Source organism: Agelaius tricolor, unplaced genomic scaffold (genome assembly GCF_023055355.1).
Source record: "Agelaius tricolor isolate 1412-34295 unplaced genomic scaffold, bAgeTri1.0.p SCAF_6, whole genome shotgun sequence".
Lineage (NCBI taxonomy): Eukaryota > Metazoa > Chordata > Aves > Passeriformes > Icteridae > Agelaius > Agelaius tricolor.
In genome coordinates, this window is record NW_027269266.1 from 19,291,915 (window position 1) to 19,309,021 (window position 17,107).

Sequence of the window (17,107 nt, forward strand, 5' to 3'; positions counted from 1 at the left end):
GCTACAAAGGTGCAAATAGACTATACACCTTGAGGAAGATATTATGTTTATGTCTATTTGTGCTATGAATGATTACAAGGATTACTCATTAACAAATGCTTAAAGGAGGTATTTAGTGTCTTACAGAAATTAAACTCCCAGGAAGGTTGATTTTATAGACAAGTATAGCATCAGGAAAGAGACACCAGGTTCAAAGGATTTACTTGCAAGAAAGGAGAACTGGTTCCACTAAATCTTGATTGATGGGGAGTCAGTTTTAGGGAGGAAGACCTTGAACAACATGTGGGATAGTTCAGGAAGACATTGAAGGAATGCCTGAAGAAGAGACTAGTGGAGATCCAGAGCTGATGTATAGTCTTCCTTTGGACATGGTACATGGTCTACAGTACTGATGAGAAATACTCTTTCAGAAACTCTTGAAGTGAGGGAGAATGAGGAGTTTACTCATGCTCTCACTCTGTGTCAGAAATTATAGAAGGGTTTAGAAATGAGATACTTGTTGCATAAGGAACAGCCAATTATCCTTGCAGGAATCAAATGCTGGAGAAACCTGGGCAATAGTACACTGGTATTTAACAGCCAGATAAAAATCTGCAGTAAGAATGACTTTCTAGACCTAAATCCTCTTTTTCTTCTGAGAACTCTCTTTTGATTAATAATTTCATCAGGAGGGCTATCAGACTGTTGAATGTAAGTCCTTGCTTTCTGTTTCCCCACAGTCAGTGGCATTGCTTGCAAAGTGGTTAGGATTGCCAAGGTGGTGTAAATGCTGACATCTCTCTAAAGACTTGCTCCAAAGATAGCGAGGCAAAAGAAATGTGGTCTAGAGGCACAAGAAATGTGTGGAAAACATTAAATTACCTCCCCTCAAAACAGTGAGTACTGCTTGAAACTGCTGCAGGCTCTCAAAGACAGAGGAAAAAAGGCCTATTATTTCAGAATAACAACATATACATAACATCCTGTGTTGAGGGTGCTCATGGGCAAAGACAAGAGCTGACTGCTCCAACAAGGAGGACTTAGAGCTCAGGAAAGTGTCTTGTGACATCAAGGGGAACCAGAATGGTTAGAGCTTAACTGAAAAGGCAGAGCTAAGGAATAAGACCTCTTCAGTCCCTTAGAAAGATGTGGTAGAACAATAGTCCTTAAAGCAGAATTGTCCTAGTTCAGTCAACTCTTCCTTTGAGTAAACCATTGCAACTTAAAGGTGTATGAAAAGAATATGATGAAGAACACAACTTTGGAGGTGTTTTTGTCTGTCCTTTTGGCTTTGTGCCTAGAAACTACATGATGAGTGACTGAATGATAGTTCAGTTGTAGCAATATGGCTGTCATGGTCTTCTGAAAAAAAATTCTGAAAAGGATGTAATTGTGAGCAGCAGCACAGGTGTTCAAACACTTATAGTGGATTTGGAATTATTATACAAACTTTTGCATAAGTCTCAACAAATACTTCTTTAAAAGTGTAGAAAAAAAGAATGGGGAAAATAGATTGTTTTGGAAAGTTTCTGCATTTGACATGAATTTCTGAAATATATTTTAAATTATATGGCCAAAATTTAAAAAAAAAATGGTTTTCAGATGTTTCTGGTAAAATACTTACAGTGTTATCTTGATTTTCATGAAGAGCTTGAATGAGTCGGGGAAATAACTCAATCATCCCTAATCCAATAATTAGAAATGTATCATCCACAATTACAAATACTAGTTTAAAAACAAAATACTAACATCCAGAATTTAATTCAAAAAAAATCACTCTATGTTCTTACTTGAGTCTTCAGACTATAATGTTGAAGAGTACCTATTTCATTCTTACAGTTGCAAGTATAACTTATTTATGTTATTATGCAGAGTAATATCCTTATTGACAGACAAGAACCTTATTGTATCAAGCAATGCATAAACAGAAACAAACAAATTTTCCAGTAAAACTGGTTTTCCATCTAAGACAGAAATAAAACAAAACAAAACAGGTATGTGATTCAACAGGTATACAGCGAGACTGCATTAATCAACATTCTGTAGAGTGTAATTAGTACATGGTTGAGCCTAATTGATATGGCCTATCTGGCTAGAGACTGGTTCTATGTGAGTAAATATCTGGGTGTGGGTATGACAGACCATAGGTATAAATCTCAGGGAATGAGAAATTGCTATGACGGAAGTGCGGACGATTGATTAATCAAGACAGTTTTAAACTTAATAATAAAACTTTACTGCATAAATAATAACAAAATACATTTCTACTGTTTAGTCATTAGTAGTTATTAGTCAATATTAGTCCACGTTCAAAGCAGTTATCCCTTAACAGCCATCCTATATTTGCAAATAATATACAATATCCCAGAGCCCATGGCAGGAATTCAGCACCGATGGTTACAGTCCTTGAGAATCTCATTCATGGCAGTGCTCAGGTTCAAGAGCTCTTCAGCCAAGGATGTCAACACTGAAAAGGATGCTTTCCTTCCCCCTCCTCCAAGTCCAAATCCAGGATTTTCACCTTGCATAAAATACTGCACCCTTCAGAAAGCTCTTAGTCCTTGATCTCTGACTCCGAGGCCTTTGAGAGACTTGCAGAGAGTACTTTCGCAGGCCGCAGAAGATGCCTTGTCTTGTCCATCAGTTATGGTCTTGGGTTTTTTCCTTATTGTTTAATTTCTGTTTCATTTCAAGCAGTCTTTTTCCATCTCTTAAGGTTGCAACTAACTGATCAGTTGATCAGTAACTAACCATCAGTAAGGTACTTACAGTTCTGGGACCTTTGTTTTCAGCCTGTGCCCATATTTTCAAGGCCTTTACTAAAACTCCACATCATAACAGGAGACACCTGGCATCAAGCTTTAGCTGACCTGCAAGTTCTCATAACGTATGGTAACAAGCCTAATAGGCCAGGACTGACTGTCTTACACAGGCACAGCGAGGATAAGGCCTGAGGTTTATTTCTGACAAGAGCAAAACTGTTTTTAATGAGCATGAAAATATTTCCAAGTTGCTCATACCTAATTAGTGTGATTTTTGAAAGAGTTCAAAGCAAGCTAATAATAATTACATTTGGCTTAGCATGCTTCTACTTTCATGAGTGCCATGAGCATCTGCTTTGGCCACAAAAAAAGAGGTTTGAATAATGAAAACTAGTAGGGAGAAAATGGTACACATTTACTTAGTATTTCTTGGGTTTGTATAGTGTATGAAAGGAATGAAGAATACCAAAAGTATCAAGACTGATTGTTGATATTGAAATAATTACAATGACAAAAGTAGCCACAGTGACAATTGAGAGATAAATGCTGCCTTGAGTTGAGACGTTGCATTACCCACTTTGAACATTGACCAGGGAATAGTAGACACCTTTTTCAGCCAGAAGCTGCTGGTGGGTGCCCTGCTCTGTGACCCTGCCATTCTGGAGCACGGCGATCTTGTCGGCGTTCTGGATGGTGGAGAGGCGGTGAGCTATCACGATGCACGTGCGACCTTCCCGAGCTTTATCCAGCGCCTCCTGGACAATCTGCACAAGGAACAAACCAAGAGGTGAGCTCTTCTGGCAGCTGCTGGGACACACACCTCAACTGCCATCTGGAAGCTCAAATATGGCAGTGAAGGAAAGGGAATATCTGTTGCTCAAGCTTCTTGATTTAGAATTAGCTTGTGTCTTGGCAGAGTCCAGGCTGTTAGAGTGGATAATGCTGTGATAGTTAAGACAATTAGAAGGAACCAGGCTTATTACTGAGATGCATGGCAGGAGAAAAAAAGAAAATGATTTTAAATTGTAGGAGATGTTCTGACTGGACATAAAAAGGATTCACTGCAAGGATAATTAGGCATTGGAACAGGGACAAAAACATCTCTACTGAATCTCCTTGAGATTTTCAAGTACCCTACCAGACACAGCATAAAGTAATCTAAATCTGAGTTCAGCATTGGCCTTTGTGTGAAGAGGAGGTTTAACTGGCGACCTCCACAGCTTTCTTTCATGACTGATTAATTATATATGGAAGTCAATATTCTTGGGCCAGCTGCTATCATACTAGTTCTCATGATTTCACAGGGAGTCTCATGAATGACATTTTCTTAAAGCTATCACTGGCAGAAGATATTAAAAACAATCTCTGCTTTCTTGTATTTATTCCTTATGCTTATTAATGCAGAATAAAGTAAGAGGTTAAATTTAAATACCTAGCTGGCATATAATCAAGAAAACAATAAATCATGGAATTATTTAATGATGTTTTCCCCTTAAACCTCATTTTTTCATGCCTACAATTGATCAAAACTTAGTAGAAACCTTAACTTTCCAGATTATATTATATGATATATTATCTGCCTCATTAATAGTAAGTATTTTTGTAGACTCTGTTAATTTTCTTCAACTGGATTGTACTTCTGTAGTATCAAGATTTCAGCTTTGGCCTTAAAAAAAAGTAAATGTTTTAGCAATTTTTACCGAAAATTTTCATTTTAGCCATGAACATGTAGCAAGGACCAGAGAGCAATGGGAGAAGGAAGAAAACTTAAGAAAGCCACATAGCACAGTTTCACAGAAAAAAACCCCCCAATGTTCTCTGGCACTATCCTCAATCTTTTTAGCTTCTGTAGGTTGTGTGCCCTGATACAATTTTGATAGCACTTTCTCAGCTGAATCCTGAAGACTTCTACGCTAAGGAATACATTCTTCATAGAAACTTCAATCTGCCTACTGCCATACAGATGTAAAAAATACTTTTTTCCCCCCAAGGAGGGGTAAGACATTTATATTTGCCTATTATTTGCCTAAATATGTAATTTGCATAAGACACCATATTTCCAGCTTTTGACTTTAAACTATGGGAGTAAAACAGAAATCATAATCCAAAAAAAAAGTTTAGATTCCAGATTCCTGGCTGGGACTTAAGTTACCTTTTCACTTTCTGTGTCTAAGGCAGAAGTAGCTTCATCCAGAAGCAGAATCTGGGGCCTGCGTACGAGAGCCCGGGCAATAGCGATCCGCTGCTTCTGGCCACCAGAAAGCTGTGTCCCCTTGTCCCCTACACGGGTATTGTATTTCTGGAAAAAATATATTGAGTTCAGGCTGTGAGTGAAAATCAGTTTGGATGTATATTGAAGCACATCAACTCTGACACCAGCCTCCCATGATCTATATATTCCACACCAGTGGCTTTGAAATTCTAGACCAGAATTTCTATCTGTCACGGATCTATTGATCTTTACTGGTCGACTTCTTTATAACATCAAGTGTTTAATGAATTCAAAGCAACAAGCCACTCTGAGGTTGAAATGACAATGTTATTCTCAATCAGACAACACAACGCCAAGGGTCACTGAAAGTCTGTGGGTTCAAATACTGGGGTTCAAACTCCGAAAAATCATTCAGAGTGAGATGAATATTTAGGGGAAATATGATTAAATTTTTAGCCTTTCTCAATACTTGTAATTACATCTTCCTGGTCACTGCATAAGGACAATATTTTGTGCATGGCAGACCTTTCATCTGACCCAAGATGCTCAGTCTTATAGTATTATGTGTTTGTCTCATGCATATAGGTGAAAAATCCTTAGTAATTTTCAGACCACAGGAATACTTAAAATTCAAATTCTGGCTAGGTATAACCGGAAGAAAGTGTAAACTCATCAGTCTAGCAGAATCTTTTACATATGCTTGAGAAAGACAGGAGCTTAAAAAAAATGTTCAACTTTAAAACCCCCACCCCTTAGTAGCAGCTCTCAGTTATAATTGTGTGTCTTTTTCCCTGAGAGCTTAAAAGTTCCACTCTCCACCTGCCAATGGAATTTCCCAGAGTGAAAATAAATATGCTAAACAGAATTAAGTAAGGAAAATATTTTTTAAAATGTTTGAGATTTATTTTCATCTCAGAGAATTATTGTACCCCAGCTAATTATAAACAGACAGTTTTTCCCTGCCATGTAAGTTCACATCCAGTTCTGAGAAGGAAAGAAAGGGAATAACTTACATCTGGCAGTGAGTCAATGAAGGAATGGATATTGGCTTGTTTTGCTGCACTAACAATTTCCTCGAAGGACACCTGCCGGCTGTTATCTCCGTAGGCAATGTTTTCAGCTATAGTGAAGTCAAACAGGATTGGTTCTTGTGAGACAATACCAATCTGAGCTCTCAGCCACTGGATATTCAGTGCCTTTGCAGTTTTGCCATCAAAAAACTGAGAAAGCAAACATTTTAAATTTTAGTCACATGGCTATATATAAATTGGAGACTTACTGTAAATTCATACACAGCAGTTGTGCAATTGCAGCTCTTTCCTTAGCTCTTTCTTACCAATTGCAAGCCCACATAATCCCTTCCTCTCCTTCTTGTCTGTGTTCCAAAATTTTCTAATTCATAGAAGTGAATGCTGCCTCAGTCCTTTTCTTTACTTCAATATTCAATTAGGATTTTGAAGACAGTGGAAGATAGGACATGCTAAAGCAACTTCAAAGAACTTTGGGTAAAGTTCTTTCAATTGTTTCTTCAGCAGGAAAATTTTCCTCTATTTTGCATCTATAGAGAAGAAGTTTACTTCCTTAAGATGTCATTTGCAGCCAGTTTTCTTTATTGGCAACTCTCTCATACTTCTGCTAAATATGCCTGCTGAATTGCTATCATTTTTTATTAGATAAATACAGAATTTTAATTTTTTTTAACATATCAGCTTCATAATTACACAGTTGTCTTGGACACAAATAAACCAGGACATTAAAAGGGCTGTTAAATCTCCACTAGAGTGACCCAGTGCAGCACTTAGGCTCTGTGTTGGGTGACATGATCAGCTGGGTAGTTGAAGAATTGCCCCCTTCATAGCATGGCTGTTGGAGGAGATTATTCTATGAACTCCACAGCTGGTGCTAGAACTGTCAATTTTCAGCCAATATATCTTTTTCTTCAACAGAAAAGGTGTTATAATGAACCTGATTCCAAATCCATTGAAATGAGGGAACTTTAGTGAACAGCTGTTCTGACAGTTTCTGCTTTAAGCTAAGCCCCTTTCACTCAGTTCACAGTGCAACTCAGCTTGAGAATTAGTCCAGCACTTTTGTGGTTTTTATGGCACAGGTCTGTGCTTTACCCTTCAGTAAACTGTTGTTGGTTATTCATGGACACAAGGCCAGAAACACTGGGAAGGAAGTTGTAGTTTGTTAAACACACTTTTGAGGCACCTATGTTGCCTCTTTCTACACATCACTTTGCTACATTCAACCTTTTGGGGCACTTTTAACCTCAAAAAAATCTTTTCCATTGTATCTAGGCTTTATTTAATTATAGTTTTATGCTTTGTGAGTACCTCTGCAGAGACAAGATCTAAAATTCTTCTAAAACCTCTGAGCTCATTTACACCAAAGAACAACAGCAATTAACAGTACCACTATGTGAAAAAAAAAATTGTAAAGTTGCTGAATGAGTAGCATAGGAAGCCCTACATTTTAAACCAATATTACTGAAAGTATTTACAATCTATCACTTAATAAGCAGGCATACTCTTAAAGATGTTCCTGACAAGGAAAAAATAATTTAAAAAATACTTTTGTCAATGTTCACCTTTTTTTTGAAAGAACATAGATGGAAAATTCTATTACTAGATCATACAGAAGTAGATACATATATTTATTAGTTTTTAAACTGTTCTTATTATAAAAACCTCAAGAAATTTGTCCTGAATTTAAAGCCATAACGAGACTGTGGATCAGTAATTGTGATGTGGGAAACTGGGACTTACATACATCTAGTTTAATTAAGACGACCCAATGAGTCACTTAAAAATACTTAAAAATAAAACTAGAAATACCTATTGTACTTATAAAATCACAGAAAACCAATGAAAAACACCCTCACTTAACCTGTTGACATGTTCTTGCAAAAAAACTTACCATTTCTCCATCGAGCGGGTCATAAAATCTCTCCAGCAGCTGAACAACAGTGCTCTTTCCACAGCCACTGCTGCCAACAAGAGCCAGAGTTTGTCCCTTTTCTACTTTTAGATTCAACCCTTGAAGGATTTTGACCTCTGGTCGGTTTGGGTAGTTAAATACCACATCTTTGATTGTTATGTTCCCCTGAAATGTTTCCTATAATGAAAATATTATCACTGTTACATCTTTAAGACAATTTCACAGATGATTAGAATAGAATTGCAGAAGTATCCCCACCCCTCCAGAAGTCAAAAGAGATTTTCAAAACAAATACCCTTTTGACTCTGTGTGCAAAAGCTGGACAGACAATAGGGAACTTGGTCCATGTTTTGTTCAGAGAGTGCCAAAGATGCATTGTGATAAGGATGCAATCAGAAGGAGGGGAAGAATCAGTTTGAAGAGAGGGAGGAGAGGGCTGTCCATATCACCAGTAAATAGTATCACCCAGCACTCATGGCTTACTCACAGGCTTGTCTCCTTCCTCACTGTAACTGTCTATTGAGGGCACTCTTTCAAACAGCTGAAACAAGTGGGCTGCTGATATCTTGGCTTTGGCATAGTCTGGAGCAAAAGAACTGGTTTGTCCTAGTGCCATTGCACCAAATACAACAGCTGAAAACACTCTATAAAGAAATCAGGAAAAAAATATCATGAAGAAAAGAACAGTGGAAATGTGGCTGCAGTCAACTTTTACTCAGAGAAAAAAGAGGGCTAAATTTAGAAAGAATGAAGTAGTAATCAACAATTATTGCTTCAATTATTAATTTAGCTCCCGAAATTTCTTTTTATCTTCTTTTAATGAAATGAGATAAACATGCCTGCATTCCAAATTCACTGTTTTCATTAGATATTAGCAGTAATTTCTTTAGTTTCTTTTATTCTGGTTAGTATATTAAGTCTCAGCTGGGGCTGTGAAGAAAGGGATCAATGGATGGCATCATTGCTACTCTAATGCTGTTCCATCCTCACTGTGGTTTCCTCTCTAGGGTTTAATGACCTTTGGGAGTTATTGATCACTTTTTAAGGCATCAATGAAAATAAGAAATCAAGCCTGTAACAAGGTGACAATCAAGATTTAATTTTCTACCACATCTCTGCTGGAAAAAATTGCAGGATTTACAATACTGATAAAGGTTGAAAACTATGCTTTTATTGGTTTTTGATGACTTTTAAGTCATTTTATGGAATTTTATGTAATTTATAGGCTACATTAGAATAGTTTAAAAACCTGTTGTCTCCAGCTATTACTTACTGCCACACACATAGAAAAAAAATCATCACCAAGAACATGAAACCTCTTAGCCTGTTTTAAGGCAAAGTAAAATAGATTCATTTTTATTAACTTTGTCTTTTTTGTTCAGAGCTACATAAAGTGATCTGTTTTATTCTGTGTTTGAACAGTATAGAAGGGCTCACACAGTTTTTGCTCAAACCCTCCCTTTCAAATCCAAAAATTCACTCAGCTGGCTAGAGATGCTCAGCTAGTAGATGGAATACAGACACTTTCTAACATCTTCTGGTCTAAATGAGCTGTGTTAACTATCTTTAATTAGGTTGGCAACAAAAAATCAGTATGGTTGACTTTCTTGGGTATTCAGGTCACTGATACCCACACTGGTAGAATCTCAGTCTATCATACTTGTTTCCATTGCCCATGTATTGAACTGTTTCTCTTAATTAATTTTTCTGAACAGACAGAAAAGGGATTGTAAGAGAGATACTTACAAAAATACATTTTTAAACTCCATGAGATCATTTACCACTAGGTAGGCACCAAACCGGAAACAGCCAGCATAGGTAAAGAACATCATTGCTTGTGAAAGGGCAAAACAAAAGCCAAATATATGTGCCTTCTTCACAGAATTTCTGTACAGAAAGAATGCATATTTTCATCAAAGTGTGCAGTCATACTGAAATCCTAGTACACAAAAAACATTTAAACAATTGACTTCAATTGATACTGTTATAAATGTAAAGTTTACATACACCAAAACATTAACTAAAAACACTTCTCTCTCGTAGGGCAATAAGTTCTTATTTATACTAGAACAACAGAAAGATGAAAGTCTTGGAGCTATCCCATCAATGCCAACCCTGGGAATGGTTAGAAATTGTTCTGCAAATCACAAGATATGAATTCAAAAGCCAGCAGCCTGGGAAAAAAGCGAAGTAGTATCTTTTATGTCCTGCACTGTGCTCCAACCACTCATTTATTATGGTAGATGTGTTAGTGGCCCCCCTGCTTCTTTCCCGTTATATCTGTGTACATATACTTTCATTTTCTTTACTTTTCTCATAGATGTCTGAAAAGGAAACAGTCCAGTCTGGAACAAATAAAACTTTAATTCGTAGGATCTATTTAGTTTTTTACTTTAAGACTTTTAAATTTTGATTTAGTCCAGACAGACTTATATTAATTTATTTTCAGCCCCAAACCAGCAAGTAATTATTCAAATGTTTTTGATCTTACTAACACTTACATTAGTGGCCTAATGTAACATTCATTTTATATTAAAATAGTTTTAATTAAATTTCCAACAAATCAGGTGGAAATTTAGATTAGACCACTTCGAAAGCTCACTTAAAACCAACATTTTTCCAAACCAAGTAACATTTTAATACCAATATTATAACAGAAAATTAATTAAATAAAATTTTTAAAAAATGTTGACTGGTGGTGGTTGCATTTGTCAATACAAATATGCAAAATATTGACATTAATTCTGAGATAGTTAAATTATACATTAAAACATACACACTATCAAAAAAAATCTATTATTGTGGAGGTAAATGTTTGCAATTTATTACAGACGTTTTTTAGCTTAGTTATTTTATTATACCTGTATGGTACAATCAGATGTTCTCCATACATCAACTCAAATTTTCTTTCTTGGGTCAAGCTAACCACAGTTCTAATATTTTCTATTGCTTCTGTGGCAATCTGCAATAGAAAAACAAATGGTTTTTGTAATCAAAAATTAAGTATGCTGCAATTCCTTATTCTAAATTAATAGAAGATTCTGTTGGAATACAATTTTATATTTTATACTGGTTATTAAAATCATAGACTGTTGAGATAAAAATAAGCATTTTACATTTTTCTTTTCAGAATGAGATTTTCTTACAATGCTCAAAATTTTCTGATAAGACCTCCTTTATGTTCTACAAATAAAAGGTGAAAACCCATTAGACAGCAATAACAAATATAGAGAAGATACTCAACATGAAAAATGGCATATTAGCATTCAACTTCCAGTCTGCAGGGTTTGGGCTACAATCAAAATATCCAGGTTATTTAGGTGCCTTAGAGCCTAACTGAGATCTCAGCAGTAAATATTTGCTCTGATACCTTCTTTTAGCTTGCAGATTCTTTAGACTTGAGTCATTTGTATACACAAATGTTCCAGGGGAGATTCAGATTAGATATTAAAAAAAAATAAAAATCACTGTTAGGTTGGTCAGGCATTCAAATAGATTTCCCAGGTAGGTGTGGAGTCACTGTGTCTGCAAGTGCTCAAGAGATGGATGTGGCACTTGGGGATATGCTTTAGGGGTCATTATGGTGGTGCTGCCTTGATGGTTGGACTTGATGACCTTGAAGGTCTCTTCCAAATGTGATGATTCTCCAAAAGACTCCCAAGTCTTCAATGCATTTTGCTATTGTATACATTTAATGTAATTTTAGTTTAATTAAGACAATAAAGTAAGGTTTTTTAGTAACCTAAGTTCAGCAACTCTTTGCAGAAAGTGAATTTTGCAGGGGGAACACTATTTTTACTGAAAAAATTTCCATATTTTTTAAAAAATTATAATAAATAAAATGCCTGTAGTCCAGTGCTTGCTTAGGTGGCTGTGAGAAGGGAAACTAACATTACTATGAAAAGAAAATATTTTTTTTAAGTTTTGAAAAAAAATCCGAAATATTTGTAACACCTGTTACAAATTCTTCACAATATACTGCATTAAGAAAGTCTTTAATGTTTATTGCAAAAATTGTCAACTATTTTCTATCACATCTTACAACAAAACAAAATAAATTCTCATCCCTCAGAGAGAAGCAGAAGAAATGTACGCCGTTGAAAGGAAAGGAATGGAATTGCATGACCTTAGATAAATGATTTTCTTTTCAGCAACTTTTCAAAAGAGTAGGACATAAGAAGAGATTTTAGAAAAGCTTTACCTTGAAGAAAGCAGTATCTGGGAAGTGATGAAATAGTTGTTCTGTCCCAATAGGATTTTTGGAATGAAGTGACATTAAATGCCTTCATTTAATTTGTTAAACAAGAGTCTAGCCTTCTTGCTTTTCTGCTCTCATCTTTCTCTTCCACTCAAGAAACAAAGGAATGGCAAACAGAAACCAGTGGATATATACATATTATCTCTGCAAACATTAATAAGATGAAGAAGGGAAGAGAAAAAAAAGCAGTGTAATAAACATAAGATAGATGGCATGCCAAAAAGGGATGACAGGAAAAAAAAAGAATGCCAGAATGAGAGTGGTAGCAAAATAAGGAAAACAAAGATATCTAGAAAAGGAATGAGAAGAGAATATGCCTGAATTGTCTTTAGCACATTCCAACATTTAACTACAAAAATATTAATTGGTTAATACCATAAGTCTTCAATTGTTATTGAAGAGGTGTGATGTTCTGTAGGTCTGCCAGTGTACCTGGCTGTCTTTGGAACTTGCATATTGTGAAATGTTTTGGGCTCAGAAGTCATAGATCCATTAACAATGCTTTGGTAAATATGAATGTATACATGATACAGAAACAGATTCATTTCTCTTGACCCACCTTTCCTGCAGCTTCCAGCTCTCGTTTATCTTTCTTAGCGTGCCCAGCCAACATCTTCATTTCAATCATTCCTGCCACTGCAATGATGGGCACAACAGCTAAAAGCAGCAGGGTCAGCTGCCAGCCATAAACTAATGATATAACAATTCCAGTCCCCAGGTTGGCTATGTTTTGGGCAATTAATGCTAGTCTGACACCAGTTGCCTGGACAAGAAAAAAAAGGCATTTCTTACCAACATAACTGCATTTTAAATAAGAAAGCACTTTCACCTATAAAATTCCTGATTCTCAAAGCACTGCTTAGAAAGTCTTGATTCAGTTTTGCTATTTTTTAAAATGGCAGTTTTTTAAATGCTTTTGTAAAAAGTTATCTAGATCATATTTATATCTTATTTCCCCATATTCTGATTACTTCAATTTATTCTGCAATTTCTAAATTCTGCTCTTGAAACTGAACAAGCTTTACCCTCATCACATACTCACATTTACATCTAAACATTAAAATCTGTCAAATTTTTTAGATCACAGAGCTAGCTTTACAAGTCATCACACAGAGCCCAATAAGAAAGAAAATTAAATATTTAACTTTTCCTATTGAAATAAAGCCAAAGATACTTCAGAATCCTTCAGTTTAGAAAAAAACCAAGCATATAACTTCATGTAGCAGTAAAAATGTACTTAAGCATACACAAATTATTACATTCAGTGTACTTTAGCTTGATATTACATAACCCTGAAAGCACAGAATTTACTTAATAAAGAATCTCCATAGGGTAACTGAGAAATGAAAGTCAATTGCTGAAAGTTCTTTCTTTTTAATAGGAAATCTGTACAACCAAAAAAATAGCAGGAGATTGTAAACTGAATAAATTTATTTGCATGTCTTTAGGTGAAAAAACTTCTTTAAAAAGACTTCTTAGGTAGGAGATTCCCAATAAATTTGTTTAATAATAAAGATCACAATACAGCACAATAGTTTATTTTTTAGAAAAAATTGTTTGGAAATTAGTCTGTAAATATATATTACCATAATTTTCATAAAGTGCATCAGTGCATTCTCTACCAGCTATTGGTATATATATAATTATTATATATATACCAATAGCTGGTACAATAATTCTTATATAATTTTTTAAAAATATAAAATATACTATTTTATAGTATATTTTAGTTGTCAAAATCAAGACTGGAATCCAGCTAGTCAAACCCAAGCTGCAACTTCATTGCATGCTAAACCAAATAGGAAAACTTCCAACACAAAATTTACTTACTCCTTTCACTTGAGAGGCATCATTAGCAAGTCTTGTAGTTAATGCTCCAGTGCTATTTTTAGGATTATCAAACCAGGCCATATCCTACAATAAGAAAAATTATTTATAAGACCAGATTTTGGACATTTCAAATAAACTGCTAAGTCAATCTGGTAAGTGGCAATGCCTCAGTTCTACATATTTAAATAAGTTTAATTCCATCACTGCACATTGAATATATTTAGAAAGAAGTGTAATCTTGTGAATCATTGATGTATTCATTGTCACTGCTGAGAAGGAAGGGGGGCAGCTGAGAGATTCCAAAAGCAAAATTTACCCTCCCTCACTGCTGCTCCTTCACTGAATCTGCTTGGAGGAGAGGACTCTTTGGTCACACTCCCTCATGGTTGCAAAGCTGTTTGGGGAAGGGTTAAATATAAAGCATTTTCAGGTTAAAAACTAAATATTCCTTGCTTTGTTTCTTCCCATATTGAAGAGGCATATTTTTAAGCTTTGAGACACCAACAATCCAACAACAACAACAACAAAACAAAACAAAAAAACCCAAACAAAACACCACAAAAACCCAAAAACCAAACCAAACCAAAACAAAACAAAAAGATAAGAAAAGAAAACCCAAAAAAAGCCAACCAAAGGAAAAATCAACTTGTTCCATCTGATCAAAGTTAATTGTTTGGATCAGGTACACAGTTTATGATTTGTTCACCAAATATCTGATTTAAACTGTCATGTGTAGTATGCATTGAATGAAGACCTGATAATGCATTACAAGCATTTGTGACCTCAAGACTCAATTGTAAGATTGCCTTTTCATTAGATTTTTAGTATGGCTGATCTATAAATCATGATTTTTCAGACTGCAACAGTTTTCTGTCACATTGAAAATAGTCATGTTCACATGAATCAAATTCTGTGTCTACATGTAGCTTTATGTACAAGACTTAAAACCCCATAACTATCATATTTTGTATTTCAAAATCTAAAATACTGATCCTGAAATCATGCAAAATTTAGCCAATTTAGAATTAACAACATTACATTCTATTTATATTTACCTCTCTGAAAGTGGCTTTACTTTTCAATACACAATCTTATTGTTGCATTAACAAACAACACTTAGAGATTTGGGCGCTTGTACGGAGACTTCAAATAAATACATAAAACCACATATCTGTACATATCATAATTCAAATCAGACATTTGAAGTAAGAGTTACAGTGTAAGTTATGTTGCATTTCTTTAGGGGAGAGAGGGCCCAAAGAAAGCAAAGCAGGCAAATGAACAGGTAATGGGATACTGCTGGTGCATATCAACTTGTCAGGCCCTTGTAACTTGGCTATAAAACTAAGTCTTTGCAAGAAGTACATAAAAAGCTCTTGTATTGATTTAAGACTATCCCTCTAAGGACACTTTGCATAACCACATGTAATTAATCAAATTGGTTTCTAGTCTGATTTAAACTATCTTCTCTGTATGACACAGTGATGTAGAATCCAGTTATTTTATACCAATACCATAAATTCTTTTTAAAACCCTGGAAGTTAAAATATTTATTATCTTTACCTGTCTAAGCATTGCTTTAAATGCCATGAACCGAAGCCTCATTGTCAGAATTTCTCCAGCTTTGCCAAATGCAAAACCCTGTTTGAGAGAAAGTACAATGCTTAGTATAGTATTACACTGTTTGTGTTTATTCAATAAATATTTTAGATGAATTGCCTCTACAATGTCAAAGCAAAAAGTATTGCTGTCCTGTTTGCAGAAAGCAAATGTAAAACCAGGTTTAATATACATAAATTCTAGTAGGTTCACAGTACCTATATTCAAATACTATTAATGAAAAAAAAATGTAGGGAGCATAGCAATATTTCCCAGCACTGCTTCACCAGCATGCTTTAAGGAGAAGGTTACTAATCAACCCTTTGACTTCATTTCTCTGAGTCAATGTAAGTCAGATTTAAACTAGTAACATTTAGGTCATTCATTTTAGATTAAAGGCGTTTTAATGCAACCTGGGTTCAGTCAAATGCATCCGTCAAATTTAAAAACATTTTCTGAACATTTCTAAACTGAGCAAACCTATCACAGCCCTGTACTATTCAGCCTTCTATACTCAAGGCCCTTTTCTCTTGTGCAATGAGACAATTCCACAAACAAACCAGGTTTCTGCAAGAGGCTATTTATGCTGCTGTCCCAAGCACGGTATTATTTCACTCTGTGGGCTCAATTAACAGATAAAACTTTACCAATATGTTCTTAAATTATAAAAAGGACTATATATGAAAATATTTAATATGATTACTACCTTTTTTTTTTTTAAGTGGCACTGTTGTATCAGGTAAAACCCTTAGTATTTCAGCAGGAGGAAGTGAATATCAGTGTGATGAGTGTTACCTGACAAACTGGGCCTGGGAGTATCCCACAGGAGAAATATGGGACGTTCCCTTACACAAGGGAAGGGTTAGGGAAGTAACAAATTGGAGAACAAAGGCAGGAGATTGATAGATTTTCAATTACTAACAGAGTCAAATAGGAAGGCTTGAGATGAGAGGAGGGTGGTAGAATGTGAGGACTGGAGAGGTTGCCTGTTAGCTGATAATGGAGAATGAGTGAGAAAATCCAGAGTTTCGTGCTGAGAAGTGTCTGACTGATGAACAAGATGGGAATTTCTAAAGTTAAGAGGTCTGATAGATTCAAAACACTCTTAAACACAAGCAGCTCTAGGTCAAAAAAGCTTCAGCACAAGACATATCTAGAACCATAAATACAGGTTCTGGTTTGAGTTGGAGACATATTATGAAGATGCAAATTTTTAGTATATTTCAGGTTTCTAAAACATGATGAGCAATTAAAATAAGGTTAAAATATTAAAAAACATACCTGGAAAAAGAAAGTAAAAAAAGAAATGATCCCAAGTACTAAAAACAGCAGTGAATATAAGTTGCTCTGTTTTCTTAAGAAGGTCTTGTCAGTCTCTGAAAAAATCTATAATATAAAATTTGAAACAAAGTTTTTATAAAATTAACTAACAATCTATAATACTCTCATCTTTCTCAGTAACTTTTTTTGGTAGTCAATTGCATTCATATGAAATTTAATCAAATATTACATAATATTTAATGT

The 17,107-nt window shown here is 35.1% G+C and overlaps 1 protein-coding gene across 1 annotated transcript in view; it reads right to left on the reverse strand.

The window, feature by feature from the left end:
• Positions 1 to 2,191: 2,191 nt before the first annotated feature.
• ABCB1 (ATP binding cassette subfamily B member 1) overlaps positions 2,192 to 17,107 on the reverse strand; it is a 47,906-nt gene continuing 32,990 nt past the window's right edge. Inside the window, exons 20-30 of the mRNA XM_071428933.1 lie at positions 16,865 to 16,969; positions 15,548 to 15,625; positions 13,985 to 14,068; positions 12,714 to 12,917; positions 10,758 to 10,858; positions 9,643 to 9,783; positions 8,384 to 8,540; positions 7,876 to 8,073; positions 5,967 to 6,173; positions 4,894 to 5,040; positions 2,192 to 3,505 (exon numbers count right to left, since the gene is read on the reverse strand). Coding sequence (XP_071285034.1) covers positions 3,311 to 3,505; positions 4,894 to 5,040; positions 5,967 to 6,173; positions 7,876 to 8,073; positions 8,384 to 8,540; positions 9,643 to 9,783; positions 10,758 to 10,858; positions 12,714 to 12,917; positions 13,985 to 14,068; positions 15,548 to 15,625; positions 16,865 to 16,969 — 1,617 coding nt within the window. The 3' untranslated portion in view covers positions 2,192 to 3,310. The remainder of the gene's footprint in view (positions 3,506 to 4,893; positions 5,041 to 5,966; positions 6,174 to 7,875; positions 8,074 to 8,383; positions 8,541 to 9,642; positions 9,784 to 10,757; positions 10,859 to 12,713; positions 12,918 to 13,984; positions 14,069 to 15,547; positions 15,626 to 16,864; positions 16,970 to 17,107) is intronic.